This window comes from Chiloscyllium plagiosum, chromosome 7 (assembly GCF_004010195.1).
Source record: "Chiloscyllium plagiosum isolate BGI_BamShark_2017 chromosome 7, ASM401019v2, whole genome shotgun sequence".
NCBI classification, from domain to species: Eukaryota; Metazoa; Chordata; class Chondrichthyes; order Orectolobiformes; family Hemiscylliidae; genus Chiloscyllium; species Chiloscyllium plagiosum.
In genome coordinates, this window is record NC_057716.1 from 11,253,005 (window position 1) to 11,276,584 (window position 23,580).

At 39.9% G+C, this 23,580-nt stretch overlaps 1 protein-coding gene across 4 annotated transcripts in view; it reads left to right on the forward strand.

The window, feature by feature from the left end:
- The window catches only part of pikfyve (phosphoinositide kinase, FYVE finger containing), a 130,817-nt gene that overhangs the window by 35,940 nt on the left and 71,297 nt on the right, over window positions 1–23,580 (forward strand). For 3 of the 4 annotated variants that reach the window (XM_043693037.1, XM_043693034.1, XM_043693035.1), the window contains exons 4-6: window positions 5,316–5,434; window positions 6,531–6,702; window positions 13,939–14,146. In XM_043693037.1, coding sequence (XP_043548972.1) covers window positions 5,316–5,434; window positions 6,531–6,702; window positions 13,939–14,146 — 499 coding nt within the window. Of the gene's footprint in view, window positions 1–3,264; window positions 3,451–5,315; window positions 5,435–6,530; window positions 6,703–13,938; window positions 14,147–23,580 lie in introns of those variants that run through there. The other variant, XM_043693036.1, reaches the window with a different exon arrangement.

Below are 23,580 nucleotides of genomic sequence, written 5' to 3' on the forward strand. Positions count from 1 at the left end.
AACGTCGATTCTCCTGCTCCTTGGATGCTGCCTGACCTGCTGCGCTTTTCCAGCAACACATTTTCAGTCCTCACTTTCTCCTATTTTCAATTGTATACTGTTTTTGAGAGTTTCAACTGATTTTTAAAAAAAATTCTTCAAGTTTTATTTCTTTTACTTTGCATACTTTTGCTGCATAGTTTACCGGGCTATGGTATATATTTGTAGAATAATTTGTTCAACTGCAATCCTGTGTACCAAACATAAAACTATTCCATTGCTGTTTGTCGAATGTAGTAAGTTTCTTGCTGTCAATGTCTTTGCTGTCTTTACAGTGGTTACAAGCATGTTTCCGATTTCTTTTGGTTTGTGTTTTCCTGTTTGCCTTTTCACTTCACCTTTTAAGTTTTATCTTGAGTGCTCAATCTAGTTCCACGTGTAATGACGAATGCACAAAAAAAGGCAAGTATATGTTTGAACCAATGTCACACTTTAGTTAATCTTCTATGAACTGAAACTTAAAAAAAACTTTTTAGTCAACAAACTACACACATTGCTCAATTGCAATATACAGACCTTACATCCTGACTAACAATAGAATCAATAGCAGATTGTCATGACATTTTGTCACTGGTATATGTCATTGCTTTAAGAAGTTTCCATGCACAAGTGCATCTGGCCCTATTGAAATATTTCCAATTGCTTTATGCTAACCTTGCAATGCAGAGGATTACTTAAAGACAAATAATTACCAAACTGAGTTCTTTGAATAATAGACATGCATTGTGGCAAAGCAGTACCTTGTTTTAATGGATAACCACATCAGTAACATACGATAATAATAAAGATTTGGAGATGCCGGTGTTGGACTGGGATGTACAAAGTTAAAAATCACACAACACAAGGTTATAGTCCAACAGGTTTAATTGGAAGCACTAGCTTTTGGAGCGCTGAGGAGCTGGTGTTGTGTGCTAATAAAAGTACTGAACTCAACAACGTATATTAAAATAAAGTAATTTATTAGGTAATTAAGAAAATTTCTTGTGAAGGAACACAAAATAGGAAAAAAAACTGACAAAATTGTAACTAAATAAGATGTGGTAGAGGATATTGATCTACTCTTGGGAAATAGGGCAGGGCAGGTGACGGAAATGTCAGTGGGGGGAAGCACTTTGGGGCCAGCGACCATAATTCTATTAGTTTTAAATTAGTGATGGAAAAGGATGGACTAGATCTAAAAGTTGAAGTTCTAAATTGAAAGAAGGCAAATGTTGACGGTATTAGGCAAGAACTTTCAAAAGCTGATTGGGTGCAGATGTTTGCAGATAAAGGGACGGCTGGAAAATGGGAAGCGTTCAAAAATGAGTACAGCGACAATATATTTCTGTTAGGGTAAGGAAAGGCAGGAAGGTGTAGGGAATGCTGGATAATTGGAGAAATTGAGGTTTTGGTTAAGATAAAGAAGGAAGCGTCTGTTGGGTATAGACATGTGAGATCGAGTGAATCCTTAGAGTATAAAGGCACTAGGAGTGTACTTAAGAGGGAAATTGGGAGGGCAAAAAGGGGACATGAGATAGCTTTCGCAAGAAGGGTTAAGGAGAATCCAAAGGGATTTTACAAATATATTAAGGACGAAAGGGTAATTAGGGAGAGAATAGGGCCCCTCAAATCAGCAAGGCAGCCGATCGGTGGAGCCGTAGTAGATGGGGAGATAAGTGCTTACTGTGGAGAAGGACATGGAAGATATAGAACGTGGGGAATTCAATGGTGACATTTTGAAAGATGTCCATATTACAGAGGAGGAGGTGCTGGATGTTTTGAAACACACAAAAGTGGATAAATCCCCAGGACTTGATCAGGTGTACCATAGAAGTCTGTGGGAAGCTGGGGAAGTGATTGCAGGGCCCATTGCTGAGATGTTTGTATCATTGATAGTCCCAGGTGAGGTGCCAGAAGACGGAGATTGGCTAACATGGTGCCACTATTTAAGGAAGGGGTTAAGGAGAAGCCAGGGAACTATAGACCAGTGAGCCTGATGATAAGTTATTAGATGGAATCCTAAGGGACAAGGTTTACATTTACTTGGGAAGGCAAGGACTGATTAGGGATAGTCAGCATGGCTTTGTGCATTGGAAATCATATCTCATGAACTTGATTGAGTTTTTTTTTGAAGAAGGAACAAAGAGGATTGATGAGGGCAGAGCAGTGGATGTGACTGTGTGGACTTCAGTAAGGCGTTCGACAAGGTTCCTCATGGGAGACCAGCAAGGTTAGCTCTCATGGAATACAGAGAGAACTAGCCATTTGGATACAGAACTGACTTGAAGGAAGAAGACAGAGAGTGGTGGTGGAGGGTTACTTTTCAGACTGTAGGCCTGTGACCAGTGGAGTGCCACAAGGAACTGCCTTGGTCCTGTACTCTTCACCAATGGTATAAGTGATTTGGATGTGAACATAGGAGGTATAGTTAGTAGGTTTGCAGGTGACACCAAAATTGGAGGTGTAGTGGACAATGACGAAGGTTCCCTCAGAGTACAATGGGATCTTGATCAGATGGGCCAATGGGCTGAGGAGTGGCAGGTGGAATTTAATTTAGATAAATGAGGAGCTGCATTTTGGAAAGGCAAATCAGAGCAGGACTTATACGCAGTTTCACAGTTCCTTGAAAGTAGAGTTACAGGTAGATTGGATATGCTTTCGTTTCTTGGTCGGTGCATTGAGTATAAGAGCTGAGAGGTCTTGTTGCGGCTGCACAGGATGTTACTTAGGCCACTTTTGGAATATTGCGTGCAGTTATTGACGCCTTCCTATTGGAAGGATGTTGTGAAACTTGAAAGGGTTAAGAAAAGACTTACAAGGATGTTGCCAGGATTTGAGCTATACGGATAGGCTGGGGCTGTTTCCCCTGGAGCATTGGAGGCTGAAGGGTGACATTATGTCGGTTTATAAAATTATGAGAGATATGAATAGGATAAATAGACAAGGTCTTTTTCCCTGGGGTGGGGGAGTCCCGAACTACAGGGCATAGATTTAAGGTGACTGGCATGATATAAAATGGATTTAAGGGATAATGGTTTCATGCACAGCGTGGTACGTGTATGGAATGAGCTGCCAGAGGAATTGGTGGAGGCTAGTACCATTACAGCGTTTAAAAGGCATCTGGATGGGTATATGAATAGGAAGGGTTTAGAGGGATATGGGCCAAGTGCTGGCAAATTGGTCTAGATTACCTGGTCGGCATGGACGAGTTGGAGTGAATGGTCTGTTTCCGTGCTCTAGGTATCTGTGACTCTATTTACATTACTGATCCTCTCAATTTGTACTTTAGAGTTGCAGTGAATTGCCAACTTTCCCGAATGTTTCTATCTTCTCAAAACTTATTGTGCACCATTTCGCGTACTGTGAATCCATCTTCACTTGTCTGAGTTTAAAAGGGGAAGAAAAAGGAAAACTTGCGTCCTGGAGTAAAAGGTACACACTGCATGTGGCTTGCAATACACATTTGCAGTCTGCCATATTTACCGTTACAAGGTAACCCTATGAGTGGTGATGGTATGAAGATGCCGGTGTTGGACTGTGGTGTACGAAGTTTAAAGTCACACAATACAGGTTATAGTCCAACAGGTTTAATTGGAAGCACTAGCTTTCGGAGTGCTGCTCCTTCATCAAGTAGTTGTGGAGTATAAGATTGTACAACACAGAATTTATAGAAAAAGTTTACAGTGTGATGTAACTGAAATTACAAATTGAAAAATTCCAAACCAAAAATAATAAACAATCCAGGTCTTTTTCAATATATAATTTCAGTTACATTACACTGTAAACTTGTGCTATAAATTCTGTGTCGTAAAATCTTATTCTCCACAATCACCTGATGAAGGAGCAGCGCTCCGAAAGCTAGTGCTTCCAATTAAACCTGTTGGACTTGTTGTGTGATTTTTAACTGAGTGGTGGGAATTGCCGTATGCAGGAAGAATAATGACGGCCTTTAAACCCTTTTATCTTTATACAGATCTGAGTGCTGAAAGATACAGAATGTTCTTGGTTGACTATACCTTCCAGTGATGCTACTTATTTTTATTCCTAGTGAGGTATTGGCACATGGTTTTAAATTACACCAAGTGTGCTTTCACATTCACCTGTACGTTGGCATTGTGGAAATATAAAGGGTGCCTTTCCCACTCATTTGCCCAGTGAAGCTGTAATGTTTAGAGTTATTCATTAACTTTTATGTTACTAAGTGGTCTAAAGTGTTAAGTTTTTTGGTGCATTAACAATGATTTGCACATTTATTTAGTACCCATCTATCACGAGCAACAAAATAATTCAGAGTGGCAAAATATGGGAGTTGGTATTCCACAAGGGTTCATGGTAGCACCACTACTGTTCACAGTTGACATTAATGATTTGGAATCAAAATAATTTCTGATTTTGAGTATGCTAACAAATTGGAGAACGTGGATATAATTAATACTGAGGAGGACTGTAATAAAATAGAGAAGACAATTAATAATCTTAGATATTGGGCAAATAATTAGAAATTAATACATACACAGAAAAATTGAGATGGCATATTTGATAGATTACGGAGGCCACTTGTTACTTGGAAGATGCAAATCTACGTGGAGATAGAAAGAAAGGGATCTCGAGTACAAATACTAAATCAACCACTGAAAGTTGTGTCGTAATCAAGGTCATTTAAAAATAAAAGGACGCTGAGCACTACACTTTCTATCTGGATTAAAAAAAGTAAGGAAATTATGCTAACCTTGTATCAAACTTTGGTTCCATCATGCTTTGAGTACTGCGTGCAGTTCTGGATATCGTGTTATAAAAATGGTGCTGGAGGGGGTACAGAGAACATTCAGTGATGATGTCAGAAATATGTGGGTTAGTCAGGAAAGGAATGGGTCTCTCTTCTCTTGAAAGTGAAGCCTGTGTGGTGACTTAATAGTGGACTTTTCATTATCAGAACTTTATTATATACAGGGAGGAAATTTTCTTTTGTAACAAAGTGCATAACTAAAGGCAATCAATATAAGATAGTGACTGAGAAATTCAGTAGAGGACTGGAAGAAAATTCAAATGCAGAATAGTGAGAATGTGGAAGGATGCATTACCACAGTAAGTAGTTGAAGTGGATATTATTGAAGCATTTAAGGGGAAGTCGAGAATGAGGAAGAAAGAAATAGATGGTTATCTTAGATTTAGATGAAACAAGAGAAGAGCAGAATTGCTCCATTGCCAAGTTGGACCAAATTGCTTATTTCTTTGTATAACTGATGTAACCCCATGAATTAATTCGATGTTTAAATTGTTTTTGATTTATTAATTAGATGGTCCTAGAAAACCAGATATGTCAATGGGAAGCCATGATCCTCGAACAGCAGTACAACTAAGGAGCCTTACAACAGTTTTGAAGCGCTTGAAAGAAATAATGGAGGGAAGAAGCCAGGTACTGTACATAGTAAACAAAGTTAAATTGTTAACCTATACAGTACATAAAATTAGAAAGGCAAAACAGGCTCAGAAGGCAGGAAGAACTGCAACAAGTGCCGATGTCTGACCACCCTCTAAACAACTATATAGAACCTTCATATCCTCATAGAAAAGATTGCATCAAGCATAAAAACATAAAATGTTGCTAATATCTGGGCAGCAAGTTTGTTGCCAAACTGAAAAGTATAGAGAGCAGAGACAGCCAATGGGTTTTCACTAACAAGTACAATATCTGACTACTTTGAATATCTTTGATCCACCATTCCTATCTTTTAACTAGCAGAAAGTCACTCAGAATGGTGCACGTTTGTGCAGAATTCTGCAAAGAAACTGGAAAAGAGAATTTGTTTGCCATCTTATGTTTATTTAATTATGTTGGCAACACCAACAATTTGGGCAAAAGGAATCATTGCAAAATGTTTCAAGAAAGGGGAACAGAAGTTATTGTAACAAGTGTTGTGATGTTGCATTACTATCTTGCCCCAAGTAAATTTTCATGCAGCTGCTACCAACAGAATTAAGGTGGCCATTGTTGGATAAGCTTGATGTCTTGGAAAAATATTTCAGAACGGATAAATAACATTTTTGCTGATAACTGTCCCCAAGAGAAGATGGACTTCCAATGGTCTAATCCGGAGAATGACTGACATGATCCCTAAATAGATATGAAATTGAAAGCGAAGGAAGTGAAGAGCTGAAAGTCTGACCAGATCAACTGCAATTCATACAATAAACAACTGGAGTTTAGGGGAAAAATGAGACAATATTATGACATGATCTGTCACTATCTTGTACCTCGGTGTTATAAAAGAATGATGTGAATTGCCAAAATTTGCTTTCTGTCCAGCCTTCATTCTTGTTCAGATTGTAATGCTGAAAAGTTTAAGTTCTCTTTAGAGCAAAGTTGTATTTCAAAGTGCCAGAGAAGGAGGGACTGGAATTAGGAAATATACCAAGAATGTGTTTATTTGTAATGCATGCGCATAAGTTCTATTATGTTCTTATAGTTCTCATTACTGAATCCTCGATTGTTTCCTGGTTTTGCACAATAGGACACTGATTTGAAGCAGTACTGGATGCCAGATAGTCAATGTAAAGAGTGTTATGATTGTAATGAGAAGTTTACCACCTTCAGACGTCGACATCACTGCCGTTTGTGTGGACAGATCTTCTGCAGTCGTTGTTGCAATCAGGAAATACCTGGGAAATTCATGGGTTATGCTGGTATGTAAATACAAAAGTCAATTTGAGGTTCACTTTTCTAAGTTTGCACCAGCAATTGATTAATTTAAACACCTGAAGAAGGCAAGTGATAGTTTAGATTAAATAGTTAAATATAGCCAACAAGTTTGTTATGGAACAAGAAATTATACAGCATGGTTTAAAATGTTTAAAAAGAAAACAAAGTGGTTGCAAGCTTTAGTCAAGAAATAAGTTGGGTTAAGAGTTATCTTACTGTATCTTACTATCTTATACTGTTTGTCAGATATACTTGTGTAGAAGTTGATTTTTTTTTAATCCAGCTCATAATTTAGGCCACCTCATAATTTTGATTCTTTTATACAGTAACATTTTTGAAGAATTTTTGCAATGGAACAGATTAAAATAAACAATACTATTAATTTATTTAAAAATGTAGACATATATACATTTCATCCAATATAATATGAATATACACCATAATGAATCAACTGTAATACTTCACATTGTAGTTCTTCAATCAAATGAATTAGGCACAGGATCAGGACACTCAGCTTTTCAAGCCCGCTCCCCCATTCAATAATATCATGGCTGATCTGATTACTTCATGTTTCTGTCTATCCCCGATAAATTTCACCCCTTCCTTATCAAAATCTATCTACCACTGCCTTAAAAAAAAATTTAAGGGCTCAGTTTCTAATGCCTTTTTGAAGAAGAAAGTTTCAACTCTCATGCCTCTGAGAAAATACTTCTCATCGCTGGCTTAAATGGGTGACCTCTAGTTTTAGTTTCTGGCAACAAGAGGAAATGTCCTTTCCATGTGCAGTCTGACAAGACCCCTCAGGATATTGTATATTTCCATCAAGTTATTTTTATTTTCTCTAAATGTCAGTGGACACAGGTGGGGCTTGACCAGCTTCCCTCATCAGAAAACTGACCAATCCAGTTATTAGTCTAGTAAATCTTCTCTGAACTGCTTCCAATGCATTTACATAATTCCTAATTAGACCAGTACTGTACACAGTAATCCAGCTGTGATTTCACCAGTGCTCTGTATAACTGAAACATAATCTCCCCTTTTGTGTATTCAATTTCCCTTGCAACAATCTATAAAATTATATTAGCTTTCCCAATTGCTTGCCATCTTTACATAGTAACTCTTTGTGATTCATGAATGCTCGCATCCCTCTGCATTCGAAAACACTACAATTGCTATCTGATTAACCAAACAATTTGTCCCTATGGTTTGATTATATATCTTGTGGATTTTCCTCACCTTCATTCTCAGCATTAATTGTGTTATGACCAGATCCCGTGCAGGGTTCCCCAAGTTGCTGTGGTTCCAGATTTCAAATTGTCAAGCTTCCAGGCGAAGAGAAATTATCTGGGAATTGTCTTCCCGTCTTTACTAAGCAATTTGCAGCCCTCAGTGTGGGAGAGTCAGCGAGTCATAGAGATGTACAGCACGGAAACAGACCCTTCAGTTCAACCCGTCCATGCCAACCAGATATCCCAACCCAATCTAGTCCCACCTGCCAGCACCCGGCCCATATCCCTCCAAACCCTTCCTATTCATATACCCATCCAGATGCCTTTTAAATGTTGCAATTGTACCAGCCTCCACCACTTCCTCTGGCAGCTCATTCCATACACGTACCACTCTGTGTAAAACAGTTGCCCCTGAGGTCTCTTCTATCTTTCCCCTCTCACCCTGAACCTATGCCCTCTAGTTCTGGATTCCCCGATCCCAGGGAAAAGACTTTGCCTATTTACCCTATCCATGCCCCTCATAATTTTGTAAACCTCTATAAAGTCACCCCTCAGTCTCCGACGCTCCTTTACTTACAACATAGAGTGGTTTTACGACTATGATTTTCACAACACACAAGTTCTTGAACCCAGCTAATACACACAAAGACCTCAGTCCATTGGAACACATGAGCACCACAGCTCACTAACACACACTAACTCAAGTTGAGCTGACTTTTAATCCCTCGCCCTTGTATTCTTGAAGGAGAAAACATGGCTCTTGTCCAGACTTCAATTTGTTCTCCAACAACATTCAGAATTGGAGAAGATTCCCAAGACATTATAGTTCAGCTTGTTGTGTTTTTCTCCTCTTTTATGTCCTCCTCTTTGAAGCTTCATTAACGTGTTGTTTCTGCGTGAAGTGGTTCTCGGTGACCATGTCTGTAATAAATGCTGGTTGCTGGAAGAACTCTGGCTCAGAGCTGATGGGCTGGACTCTGAACTTCAAACATTGTGACATCAAGGAGGGGGAGAGTTACTTGGACGCTGAATTTCAGGAGATAGTCACACCTCTTAGACTGACTAACCTGAATTGGCCAGTGGTCAGGGACAGGAGGGTGTGGTTGTGAGTGAGGCAGGTGGAGGAATTCAGGGGGTAGAGTTGGGGGAGCCTCAATCCCTGACCTTGTCCAGTGGGTTCAAGAGTTTTGCTCCCTGTGTGGACTGGAATAGGGACTGCAGGGAGGATAAGCCGACTGATCACAGCAGCATGGTGCAGAGAGCCATTCATGTGCCATGAGGGTAGGAGCGGGAGCCGGGGTGGGGGGGATGTTGGCAAGAAGAGAAATGTTGCTGTAATTGGGGATAGTGTAGTCAGAGGCATAGACACTGTTCTCTGTGACCAGGATCAAGAGTCCTGAAGGTTCTGTTGCCTGCCTAGTGTTCAGGTTTGGGATATCTTTAGGGTGGCACGGTAGCTCACAACGCCAGGGACCCAGGTTCGATTCCATCTTGGGGCGACTGTGTGTGGAGTTTGCACATTCTCCCTGTGTCTGCGTGGGTTTCCTCTCACAGTCTAAAAATGTGTGTCAGGTGAATTGGCCATGTTAAATTGCCAATAGTGTTCAGGGATGTGTAGGTTTGAGTACATTGGTCAGGGGTACAAGTCGAATAATAGGGTTGGGGAATGGGTCTGGTTGGATTGCTCTTCGGAGGGTCAGTGTGGACTTGTTGAGCCAAAATGGCCTGTCTCCACACTGTAGGGATGCTATCTCATCTGGGCTGCAGTGGAACATGGAGTAGGAGGGTAAAGATGCCATGATCATGGTCCACGTAGGTACCAATGACATAGATAAAACGTAGATAGAGGTTCTGCTAAGAGAGTATGAATACCTAGGAGCTAAATTACAAAGTAGGACCAAAAAGATGGTAATCTCTGGATTATTGACATCAGACAATAGGTGCAGGAGTAGGCCATTCTGCCCTTCGAGCCTGCACCACCATTCAATATGATCATGGCTGATCATCCTTAATCAGTATCCTGTTCCTGACTTATCTCCATAACCCTTGATTCCACTATCCTTGAGAGCTCTATCCAACTCTTTCTTAAATGAATCCAGAGACTGGGCCTCCACTGCCCTCTGGGGCAGAGCATTCCACACAGCCACCACTCTCTGGGTGAAAAAGTTTCTCCTCATCTCTGTCCTAAATGGTCTACCCAGTATTTTTAAGCTATGTCCCCTGGTTCGGTACTCACCCATCAGCGGAAACATGTTTCCTGCCTCCAGAGTGTCCAAACCTTTAATAATCTTATATGTCTCAATCAGATCCCCTCTCAGTCTTCTTAAACTCAAGGGTATACAAGCCCAGTCGTTCCAGTCTTTGAGCGTAAGGTAGCCCTGCCATTCCAGTAATTGACCTCGTGAACCTACGCTACATTCCCTCAATAGCCAGAATGTCTTTCCTCAAATTTGGAGACCAGAACTGCACACAGTACTCCAGTTGTGGTCTCACCAGGGCCCTGTACAGCTGCAGAAGAACCTCTTTGCTTCTATACTCAATCCCTCTTGTTATGAAGGCCAGCATGCTATTAGCCTTCTTCACTACCTGCTGTACCTGCATGCTTGCCTTCATTGACTGGTGTATAAGAACACCCAGATCTTTGTACTGCCCCTTTACCTAAATTGATTCCATTTAGGTAGTAATCTGCCTTCCTGTTCTTGCCACCAGAGTGGATTACCATACATTTATCCACATTAAACAGCATCTGCCATGCATCTGACCACTCACCTAACCTGTCCAGGTCACCCTGTAATCTCCTAACATCCTCCTCACATTTCACCCTGCCACCCAGTTTACTATCGTCAGCAAATTTGCTAATGTTATTACTAATACCATCTTCTATATCATTGCTTGATCCACAAGCTAATTGGCACTTGGTCAATAAGATTAAGCAGGTAAATGCGTGGCTCAAAGATTGATATGGGAGACATGGGTCTGAATTCATGGGATGTTGTCCCAGTACTGAGGAAGAAGGGACCTGTTCCGAAGGCACGCTCTTCATCTGAACCGTGCTGAGACCAGAGTCCTAGCGAATCCCATAATTGGCTGTTGACAGGGCTTTCAGTGTTTAGATTAGAGTGGTGCTGGAAAAGTTCAGCAGGTCAGGCAGCATCCGAGGAGCAGGAGAATCGACATTTTGGGCAAAAGCCCTTCATCAGGAAGGCTTTCAACTAAATTAGTGGGGCAGGGAGAAGGGTTTAATTATAGGGGAAATTAGAAAATCCAAATTAAAGGAGGAGGTAAGAGTGCAGAACTCGGGTGAGGTTATTAAAATCTCCAGCACAGACACAAACAGGATAGAGTGTATGGAAAGGGTTAGCAATCAAACTTCACACATACTGGACAAACGAATGACAATGAGAAGGGGGACAGTTAATACAGGACAGAATGCACGCATTATAAGGAACAAGGTAAATGAGCTTGTGGTGCAGATCGAAATTGGCAGATATAACATGTTGGGCATCACTGAGACGTGGATGCAAGGGCATCAGGATTGGGAGTTGAATTTTCAAGGAGATGCATCCTATCGAAAAGTTAGGTAGATGGGCAGAGGGCGTAGGGTAGCCTTGTTGGTAAGAAATGAAATTAAATCGATAGTAAGAAATGAAGTATGGTCAGATCATGTACAATCTGTGTGGGTGGAATTGAGGAAATGCAAAGATTAAAAGAAAACTTTGGAGTTAAATACAGGCCTCCAAACAGTAACCAGGAGCTGGAGGTGCGAGATACACCAGGAGATAGAAAAGATGTGGAGGAAAGGCAAACTTAACAGTGATCATGGAGGATTTCAAAATGCAAGTGGACTGCGAAAATCAGGTTGGTAGTGGATTGCAAGAAAAGGAATTTGTGGAATGTCTACAAAATGAGGCTTTTTGGAACAGTTTGTAGTGGAACTCACTCGGGAGCAGGCAATACTGGATTTAGTGTTATGCAATGAGGCAAACTTGATAAGGGAGCTTAAGGTGAAAGAACTCTAAGGAGGCAGTGATCATAATGTAACTGAATTTACTCTGCAATTTGAGAGGGAGAAGATAGAATTAGAGATAGTGGTATTACAGCTGAATAAAGGTAACTACAGAGACATGAGGGAGAAGCTGGGTGGAATTGACTGGGAGAGGAGCCTAGCAGGAAAGCCAGTGGAACAACAATAGCTGGAGTTTGTGGGAGTAATTCAGGAGACACAGCAGAGATTCATCCCAAGGAAAAGCAAGTATGGGACAGAGAGGATGAGGCAACCATGGTTGACTAGAGAAGTTTTTGTTTTCTGATGGAATAGTCAGTCTGTTTTTTTATGTGCATCTTGTGTATTCCTGCACTATCAATGAATTCTGAAATACCATCTATCTTGGTTTGTCTGGGGCAGCATGGTGGCTCAGTGGTTAGCACTGCTGCCTCAGTGCCAGGGATTGGGTTTGGTTCCACCGGTGCTCCATTTTCCTCCCCCAGACCCAAGGTTGATTGGCCATGCTGAATTGCCTTGTAGAGCCCCAGGGATATACAGGTTAGTTGGATTAGCTATCGTAAATGTGGGGTTTACGCAGCTTGGATAGAGGCGTGGGTCTGGGTGGAATGCTTTTTGGAGGGTCAGTGCAGAATCAGTGAGCCAAAAGACCTCTATTTGCACTGTAGGGATTCTATGATTCTCTGAGTGAGTTGAATTAATTGGTAATATTTATCCCTGCAATACCAATCATTTTCTGATCATTGTTAACTTTATTTTGCCACATTTTCTCTAGGTAAGGCCATTTATTTAGAATTCCTCTGCTGTTGCACTTAACTAAAAAAAATGTGGAAAAATTATCTTTCTCTTGTCTCTAATTATTTTGTTAGAAACATTAAACTTGCTTGCTGAGGTTCTATGTTGTCTGTGAATGTTGCAACTTTTATTTTAATGTGAACCACTTTTGTTTTATTCTTTTTTGAAAGCATGACAGTAGATCATGTGGTAGACTTCAGTTTGTTGATTGGCAGTTTTCCGCTAGAGTTGGAGAATGAACAATCTAGATTTCCTTATACATTTTAACAAGTGAATTGTAGTAATTGCCTAAGCAATTAATAATCATACCATGGTTTGATCTTTTAAAGAAAAAGACTTCTGCATGAAATATATAGAAAGAGATCAAGTTTTTAGGCAATAAATCATGGGCTTGTAATTTATACAAATATATATGATAAATATAAAAATTATGAAAATCCAGTCATTCAAATTGTCATTAATAATGGGAAGTGGTGGTCTACTGGTATTATCGCTGCACTGTTAATCCAGGGAGCCAGGTAATGTTCTGGGGTCCAAGGGTCAAACCCCCACCATGGTAGCTGGTAGAATTTAAATTCAGCAATTAACTGGAATTAAGAGTCTAATGATGACCATGAATCCATTGGCTGTTAGAAACACCCTTTTGATTCACTAACGTCCTTTTGGGAAGGAAGCTGCCATCCTTACCTGGTCTGGCCTACAAACCCACAGCAATGTGGTTGACTCTTAACTGCCTTCTGGACAGGAGTTGGTCTATTCAGCAAGGCCCTCATCCTGTGGAAAGATTTTTTTTTTGTAAAATTGATGTTGGTAAAGTTACATATATTTAATTTACAATGTACTGCTGTATGTCGGTGATGCAAAAAGGCTACTGAGTTATCCATGTTCTACTGTATTTAAATGTGAAATATTGTTCATGAAATTCGGTCACTGGTCTATCCGAGATGAGATTAATTTTGCCTGTAATGTGAAACATTTTTCCTGTGTCCAGTTTGGCACAGCTAACAATAACACTTCTTTCAGAAATGCATGCTAATACATAAAAAAGCCAAATTACGTCGTTAACTTTGATAATGAATGTCTGTAAGTTTGCCTCTGTACTTTTGTATGAGTTGCAGTGTTGGTCTATTAACTTTTCCAAATGTATGCATTTAGTAGAAACTATTCTAAAATATTGTCATTTTTCTCTTCAGGTGATCTTCGAGCTTGCACTTACTGTCGTAAAATTGCTTTGAACTATGCACATTCCACAGACAGCAGTTCCATTGGTGAAGATCTAAATGTTTTGACTGACTCAATGTATTCTGTATCCATATTGGATCCAGTGGAACCTAGAACTCCTGTAAGTGGAAGAAAAGTCATCAGAAATATATTTTTGGAAGAGGATCTCGTGTGGCAGAGGTATATATAAGACATTTCATGTTTGAATTGCCCTTTTACACACAGGATATGGGTTTGCAACCAAGGGTGACTGGTGGAAGTTGCTACAAGAGAAATCGATGTTTATAATACAGAACAACTCTGAGCATGGGGTTCCACAGCACAAATTGGAAATTAATGACAGTCTTGCTTTGACTAGTATGCTGAATGATTTAAGGAGTAGAAAGACATTGATGCAATAGGCATCACATTTCAGGTTAAGGTATATTGTTTGATCAGAATTTTACTCGCCTGTGGCCTGGGTTATTTTCAGTTTTGAAATATCGACGTTCACAATTCTTTGAGGAGAATGAAAAAACATTCCATTCTGGCATTGATAGGCCTTACATCGATCACAGCTCTACAGACATTTTATGGGAAAGCCTTTGCAGAATGTTTTGTAGCATTTAAGAACAGAGCTGAACTAATTGCAGTTTTTAAGATTTCAGAAAAAATGTTTAATGATACAAAGGTTTTGATTGAGACACACTTTGAAGAAAAACGGTAATTGAAGTCTAGCATGTGCAATGTGCAACTTGTTATTCTGGCTTTATCTAGGGTACAGATCCTCTGATTTGTATTTTTAAATTCAATGGCAGTAAAATAATTCAGCGATATTTGGTTTATTTGTCTATTAATTCACATGGGAAGTTGACATATTTGCAGATTTTTCATATGAAAGATGCTGTCTGTAGTTTCTTGTAGTTACTGCTGTTTACGTAAGGTAAGTAATTTTTATTCATTCAATCAACATCTGTTTTTGGGATTAAAGTTTCCTATCATCCGAAAAGGAACCATATATCAATCTGGAGCCTTGATGAAGTGACCTTCTCCTTACTCATGCATAGATACAGCCTATTTGTTATTTGGTGTTCTTTTCTGTCCTTTGTTGTGATTCTTGCTTTCATCTTGAAAAGATTTTGAGTAGGATATTCTGTGAAGAAGTAATCATCGTCGGATTATTGCTTCACTCCAACTTTTACTTGTCTCGCCATGGTTCTGTATTCCTTGCTGGATCAACAGTGCTTGATTTCTCCAGGATTCCTTATACAGCATTCACCAAAGAGCTCTGGCGGGGATGGGAGGGGGGTGCGGGCAGGGCATAAAACTGGACACATTTAACAGCCCCAGCTATTAACTTAATGGTCCAGCATGATTGTGAGTGAATGGACAAGGGAATGTGTAAATGAATGGGTAGGAAGGGTGAGGCAGGGTGGCAGGTGGGTGATGTTTATAAATAGGTGAGTAGATAAGTTTATCAAGGGATAGTCAAGTAGGGTGCAGCCTAGTCTGGCAATGGAAACTTGTCAAATCAAGTATTTGCATTGTGGGGCTAGTCAGGCTGGTCTAGCATCTTTTCGATAGTTTTGACAATTGTCCCTGAAATGTTTCAAGTGTAATTTTTTTCATTGAGTTTATATTTGCATTTATAACAAAGCAGTATTTATGAACAAATCAGTGTTGTTTTGACACTACTGGCATTCACTGCATCATTCTTGCTTGCTTCAGTCAATTCAAGACTGCCTCCGGTGTCTGATAAATACCATCATTGAATTTTACAACCATGCCTCATGTAATGCAGCATGAAGTAGACCATAGACACGTGTTGATAATATTTGCCAAATGGGGAAGTGCTGTGGTGATTAATTATGAAATGTGCTAAATGAAGGGGTGTTGACCAAACCTTAAGAAAATATTACTTACTTTTTCTGGGGATCAGATGGAAGTCATTTTGGAAAGAAGGCAGGCGCACAACTTGTCGATTTATTTAGAGCTTACCTTTAAACCTGTGATTTCTCCTGGGGAGGAAAGAATCCTTCTGTCAGTGTTGAGCTAGGCTTGACTGTGCTAAGACTTTGAACATAGAATATAGGACATTACAGTGCAGTACAGGCCCTTCGGCCCTCGATGTTGCACCGACCTGTGAAATTAATCTGATGCAGATCTAACCTACACCGTTCCATTATTATCCATATGTATGTCCAGTGCCCATTTAAATGCCCTTAACACGGTGAGTCTACTACTGTTGCAGGCAGGCCGTTCCACTCCCCTGCTACTCTGAGTAAAGCACCCTTCAATTTAAAGCTATGTCCCTTCATGTTAGCCTTCACCATCCAAGGAGAAAGTTTCTCACTGTCCACCCTATCTAACCTTCTGATTATTGTATATGTCTCAATTAAATAATCTCTCAACTGTCTTCTCTCCAATGAAAACAGCCTTCGTTCCCTCAGCCTTTCCTCATAAGACCTTCCTTCCGTACCAGGCAGCATCCTAATAAACTGTAATCTGGGAAGTCCACATTTGCAGTATGTTTTAAGGATAGCCGTCTTCAGCCAGATAGATTCACGGTAGCCTGACCTGTTTTTCAGTTGGAATCCAACATACTTGAATGCACAATAATTTGTGCATCTTGTTGACTTGTGTCCAGAAGCAAGTCCCACATGTCTGCTAGTGATATCAAGTAACAATCCTGAATCGCGCAGGCTTTGTGCAGCGGATACTCCTTTCGATGCCTAAAATTTGAGCGGTCTTCTGTAGAGTTTGTCCCAGTCCCCTTTCTGGATTCTCTTGCCTTGAATCATCCAAAATCAGCTTTTATCCTCCTTTCTTCCCAGTCACTGGGTTTCCAATTATCAGTCATATTTATACTGATAATTGATTTGTTTCCTGGGCCCACCCTGAATAGCTTGTAGTAAATGCCTCTTATCTCTTGTAACATACACAATGGACTCACCTCTTGGTGGGGTACAATGCTCCGGGAAATACCACATCTTATACTTTGTTTCCAGTGAGCTCATTATCCTTTAAGAATATGAACAGTAGTTTCAAGTAAAGAGATTAACTCCATTCTGAGTAGCTCAACCTTTTGCCTTGTTGTCATAATCTTTCTCGTGCCCTTGACACTATTACATGAAATCTTAGCACTGACTTGCCTGAAGTTTGCAGTAGACCGGCATTCTCTTGGGTGAGGCTTTAGTCTTATCACCGACATGACATGAATGTGAATTGCTGTTTCTCTTACATTTATGCAAATAAATAATAGGTTTTGTTCTGCATGGTCACATTGGGACTGTGCTCCAGGTAATGTGTTTATCCTTGAAGGTATTTAAAAAGATTCAAAAAAAATCTGTATATGTGAAATTAAAAAGTGGCAATTTTAAGTCAATAGCCAATTTCCTTTTGTTGCTGCACCGCTGGAATTCCAAAGATCATTTTATTCACCAGATTGTAGGTGTGTTGATAAGATTGGTGCATGACGTCAATGGAAAGCTAATCCAACCATAAAGTGGAGCCTTCCATTTATGGGAACGGCCAAAACTTGTTTTCACCAGGAGATTTACAATGGTTTCTTCTAAAATTTATTTTTTTTTAGATTAGATTAGATTCCCTATAGTGTGGAAACAGGCCCTTCGGCCCAACCAGTCCACACAGTCCCTCCGAAGAGTAACCCACCCAGACCCATTTCCCTCTGACTAATGCACCTAACAATATGGGCAATTTACCTGACCTGCACATCTTTGGACTGTGGGGGGAGTGCCACATCAAAGGTTGTTGTGGAAAATAAAAGCTGAAAGTGTAGGGGGTGACATATTGGCTGGGGAACAGGAAGCAGAAAGCTGGGATAAAAAAAGTCTTTTTAAGGCAGGTAAGATGTCACGAGTGGAGTGCCACAGGGATTGGTGCTGAGGCCTCAACTCTTTACAGTTTATATGAATGATTTGGATGAAGGATCGATGATCTTGTAGCTACATTTGCTCTTGACACAAAGATAGGTAGGAAAGTGAGTTGTGAAGAGGACATAAAGAGCCTATTAAGTAAGTGGGGTAAAGATTTAGTAAATGGACTACAATCTGAAAAGTGTTAAAATGTCCCTTTTGGCAGGAAGAATGACAAATCTTATCTAAATGGAGAGAGGATGCAGAGAGATCTGGGTATCCTAGTGAGTGAATCACAGCAGGTTTGTTTGCAGGTACAGCAAGTAATCAGGAAAGCTAATAGAATGTTATGGTTTGTTGTGAGGGGAATTGAATGCAAGAGAAAGGAGGTTACACTTCAGTTATACAGGGCATTGGTGAGACCTTTTCTGAAGTAGTGTGGACGGCACTGGTAACCAGTCATCTAGAAGGATGTTAATGTATTGGAAGCAGTTCACAGAAGGTTTACGAGACTAACAGTTGGAATAAATAGATTGTTTCGCTTTTTCTCAGAAGACAGTCTAGCCTGTATCCTCTTGATTTTAGAAGAGTCAGAGGTGATTTAATTGAAAAATATATGATCCTGAGGGGACCCGACGAGGTGGATTTTGAAAGCATCTTTCCTCTTGAGGAAGAATAGAGGACGAGGGGGCACAGTTTAAAAATAAATTAAAATATTTTAAAACAGATGAGGAAACATTTCTTGAGGATTGAGAGTCATTGTAATGCTCTTCCTCAAAAACCAGTGGATGTAGCATCTTTGTTTTTAAGGCAGAGGCATATTCTTGATTATCAAAGGCAAGAAAGATTATTGGATACATGCAGGAATATAAATTGAGGATAAAACCAGATCAGTCATGATATTTTTTCTTGAATAACAGAACAGACTAGAAAGGCCGAATAACCTATCCTTGTTCCTTGTCCATATGTAAAATGGAAAACTCCAGAAGCTGTATAGTTTGCAATCTTTCAGTCCCAACATAGAAAATGTTGAATGCTTTTCCCCTTTTTTTTTCTTCAAATCATGGGTAATTCAGAAGATTAGGGTAGAGCCAGAGGTTAGCTACATGACTTGCAGTGTGATTGTCAGCTATCAAAATCAAGCTCTGTCAAAGCCACACACAAAAGGTCTTCTGATTCAAGTAGATGGTCAGATCTGATATAGGCTGCAATGCTTCAGATTGCACCTTAGCACTTGAGAGACTAAACTGATCTAACAGGGTTTCCTAGCAATCTGTTGGACCACCACTGACCTCAAAGATGAAAGGCTTTAAAAATGTACAGTCCGAAATTGGAGAGATTTCATGTTTTTATGCCATCACAATGATCTTGTTTCAATGGGATATGATGCACCAGGAGTTCCTTTGTTCATAATATAAGTAGATTAAGGTATGTTGAACCCAGTGGCCTAGATTTTGCTTTAATAATGGTGAGGTCATCAGTGCTTGATATAAATACAGGGTAAATTTGACAGCAATTTTTGGTGTCTACAAAGAAGTAATTAGATACAGGAATGTAAAAATTGCTGTTAAATATATCCTATTCCCTTTGAAGGTGTGATGTTGTGATCCTTACCAATAGACTTGATGATATTTTCTAATCAATCTGTTATTACACACCTCTGGAGCAGGTGAAACTTGAACCTGGGCTGCTTGGCTCAGAGGTAAGGACACAATGATTGTGACAAGAGCTGTCCTCAGTAGTCTTGATATTGAATTCAATGGAATTGCATGAACCTGGGATAATTGCCCACTAGCTTTGTTAAACTGAAAACATTAGAACTGTTGCATTTAAGTGTGGAGTTTTAATGCCATGGCAAATGATAATTGATGAGCTCACAATTCAAATACATTTTACAAATGTGAATTTTCATTTCCTCAAAAGATATGGGAACAAAAAAGCTTTCTCTTTTAGCTTTTCATCATTTTTCCCCTCTCTAATTTCTGTTCATTATTTTGTTTTATGTGCATGATTTAACACAAATTTATATTTCCTGATTTGTATTTTCCTCATTTGGACTCTGTCTTGAGTCACTTTGATCGGAGTGTAGTTGTTGCATGCCCTGTTTAAAAGTGTCTCAAATTTCATGCAGAAGGCAGCATTTTGAAACAGGTGTCAAATTTTCGATATTGGCCTCTGAGCAGATTATTAAGTGTCGGGCCAGTTATCCGTGAGGTGAACAACAAAAGTCATTCCTTCACTATTGAGAATAGAATCTGACCTAATAGTGAAAATTGTTGTTGTAATTTCATCCTTTTTTTTACACAAGTGGGAGCCATGAAGTATCATATTCCAACATTTATGTCAGTCATCCCCTGTTGGATGACTTATTTAGACTTGGCAGTTCCTGTATCTGAGGCAAAAGAACAGATGCTCTTCTTAAATGTGCTCAGTTAAAGGTCTTGTGTCACTCAGATTCTGTTGTTCAGCTGCAGATCTCTATTGTCAGTCTGACATACCTAGTTCATCTTGGGTCAGGTTTTCTCCCAAATCTGGTAGAAACTCACTGAATTTCCTCATGTGCAGGCTGCAATGTTGGAAATCGAGTGACATGGCTGTATCAGCCAAGCTATCTTTTGCAGATGACAGGTGAAGCTGCAGGCTATTCTGAACTTTTCCTTTCTTTTGATTTGGGATCTCACCAGTGCCTGCCTAGAATCTTTGAAGACATCTAGCATAAAGGTATTCAGTTTCAGTTCTTGACAGGTTTTCAGGTTCCAAGTTTCACAACCATATAACAGAGCAAAGAGCATGTTTGCATTGTAGAACCACATAGCAGAGCAGAGAGCATGTTTGCGTTGTACAGTGTAAACTTTGTTTTAATGGAAAACCTTGAAATCTGATGTTTTAACTATTTGTTTCTGGGCTCCCTGCATATTAGTAGAACTGCCTGGAATGGTGACGTCTTCTATGATATCAACTTTATTCAGATATTGGTCTGTTGTTTAGTGGTTTCCTGTCCTTTTCTTTTTGTTTGGTTTGTTTCCTTGGTGTTTATGGTGACTTCCACTCTTGGCCTGTTTGTTGATAGGTGACATTACTGAAGCCATGCTGACATGAATTCACAAATGGGTGGGAATTAATCTGGTTTTGTACATTTTCAGCACCTCCCCACTCCCCACCCCCCAAGATTAGCTCCTCACTCTTCACATGTAAAGAATGTACAAAATTACATGGACTTCTAATGACCATAGAACCATAGAACTGACCATTTGACCATTTGACTATGGGACCAAGTTAGAGAACTGCTTGTTTGGAGAATATTAAAGTGCATAAAGGGTTAAACTTATTTAGTGATTGCTGTTTGGCAATAGTAAGGGTCAAGACTAAGCTGAAGAGGTGGAAGAGATTTGATATCAGTAGATTTATGTTATTTAAACCTAAAGATGACTTTCAACTTAACTGGATTTGATGTCCTGGCTGACTCTGTGCCTGGAACAGTAACTTGGTAGGAAGAATTAAAAGTAGCAATGAAAGTAGCAGGGTAGAAGTGTCAGGATATCAAGTATCTCTGAAGGAAGTCTGGATCATTGACCAAATATGGACCTTTTATAGTACAAATGTAGGTACTTCAACATAAAAGCAAAACAGGAAACATTACCTTCCATCAGGTCTATATAATTAAAGAAAGAGGGGTGAAAAGGAATGCTCAAAAAGACAGGAGAAAATGGATCAACAAACAAGCACAGGAATCAGTGGGCCCACCTGTTTGCAATGACATGTGATCGCTCTTTCAAATTAGAAAGAAGGTTGCAGAGAACCTAAAAATAGTTATTGTCAAGATGATACACTCTTTTTGAAAGCTGGAGACAATATCATTGTCGGCAGAACACACTCAGGAAGTCTTTAACAGACTTAATGTGGTCAACTCAGCCCAAGTCAATATTCCCCCAAATGGTCTCCCAATAAATGTAGAAAGACTCATCTGAAAATGAGATGACAAAGGCAAGTACTGCACTCAAGATCAGTAAATGTCCTAAAATATTCAAGACAGGCAGCAAAGCAGCTGTTCAGTGGTTACGTTTGCTTTATAACCAGGTCTGGGCATTGACGTTGTTCCCGAAGATGAGTCAATTGCCTGTATCTACAAAAATCTCACTGAAAATATCTACTGCTCAGAAAGCAGTCTCTGTCTTGTGGAGAGCAAACATAGACTGGGTAACTGGTTTGCAGAATGCTTCCATTTTGGCCATGAGTGTGACTCTGACCTTCTAGTCACTTGCCATTTCAATGCACCATCCTTCTCCCATGCTAGACGTTTTTCTTAGGCCTGTTGCAGTGTTTGAGTGAAGTTCAAGATGAGCTTCTGGAACAGTACTTAGTTTTCCATTTAAGCACTTTAGAGCCTTGAGAGTTCAATATTTGAGTTTGATAATTTCAGACCAGCAACTCTCATCAGTATTGGAGTAGAGTCACTCTGTTATCAATATCAACTTAAGATATGCTGCTTTGATCCTTGACCATATTCACAGAGTAATGAAATTAGAAGAGCATGCAGAATTCAGACCAAGTACTTTCAGTCTAAGTAGATTTTTACACTATGTTGATTGTTTGGAACTATCCAGAGTATTAGGATCCCTTGCAGTTAGTTTAATTGATTTCACTAAGGCCTTGGATTTCCTACATCAGCTTTTACTCTTCAGTTTTCATATAACATCCCACCAAGGATGATTACAGTTCTTGAGTAGGTCTATGAGAATTCCAAATACAGTGTGAAAACATAGGATGTTAGTGACTAGTTCCATATGCTGATTGGCATCAGGCAAAGTTCTTCCTTTCTCCTCTTCTCTTTGTTGCTGCCATTGCTTGGTATTGGGCAAGAACGTTCAAAAGCTGATTGGGCGCAGATGTTCGCAGATAAAGGGATGGCTGGAAAATGGGAAGCCTTCAAAAATGAGATATCGAGAGTTCAGAGAAATTCCTGTTAGGGTGAAAGGAATTGGGAGGTGTAGGGAATGCTGGATGACTAAAGAACTGGAGGGTTTAGTTAAGAAAACGAAGGAAGCATATGTCAGGTATAGGCAGGGTAGATCGAGTGAATCATTAGAAGAGTATAAAGGCAGTAGGAGTATACTAAAGAGGGAAGTCAGGAGGGCAAAACGGGGACATGAGATAATTTTGGCAAATAGAGTTAAGGAGAATGCAAAGGGTTTTTACAAATACATTAAGGAGAAAAGGGTAACTAGGGAGAGAATAAGGCCCCTCAAAGATCAGCATGGCGGCCTTTATGTAGAGCCGTGGGAGATACTAAATGAGTATTTTGCATCAGTATTTACTGTGAAAAAGGACATGGAAGATATAGAATGTAGGGAAATAGATGGTGACATCTTGAAAAATGTCCATATTACAGAGGAGGAAGTGCTGGATGTCTTGAAACGCATAAAAGTAGATAAATCCCCAGGACCTGATCAGGTGTACCCTAGAACTTTGTGGGAAGCTAGAGAAATGATTCCTGTGCCCGGTGCTGAGATATTTGTATCATTGATAGTTGCAGGTGAGGTGCTGGAAGACTGGAGGTTGGCTAACGTGGTGCCACTGTTTAAGAAAATGGTAAGGACAAGCCAGGGAAATATAGACCAGTGAGCCTGATGTCGGTGGTGGGCAAGTTGTTGGAGGGAATCCTGAGGGACAGGATGTACATGTATCTGGAGGGGCAAGGACTGATTAAGGATAGTCCATATGGCTTTGTGCGTGGGAAATCATGTCTCACAAACTTGATTG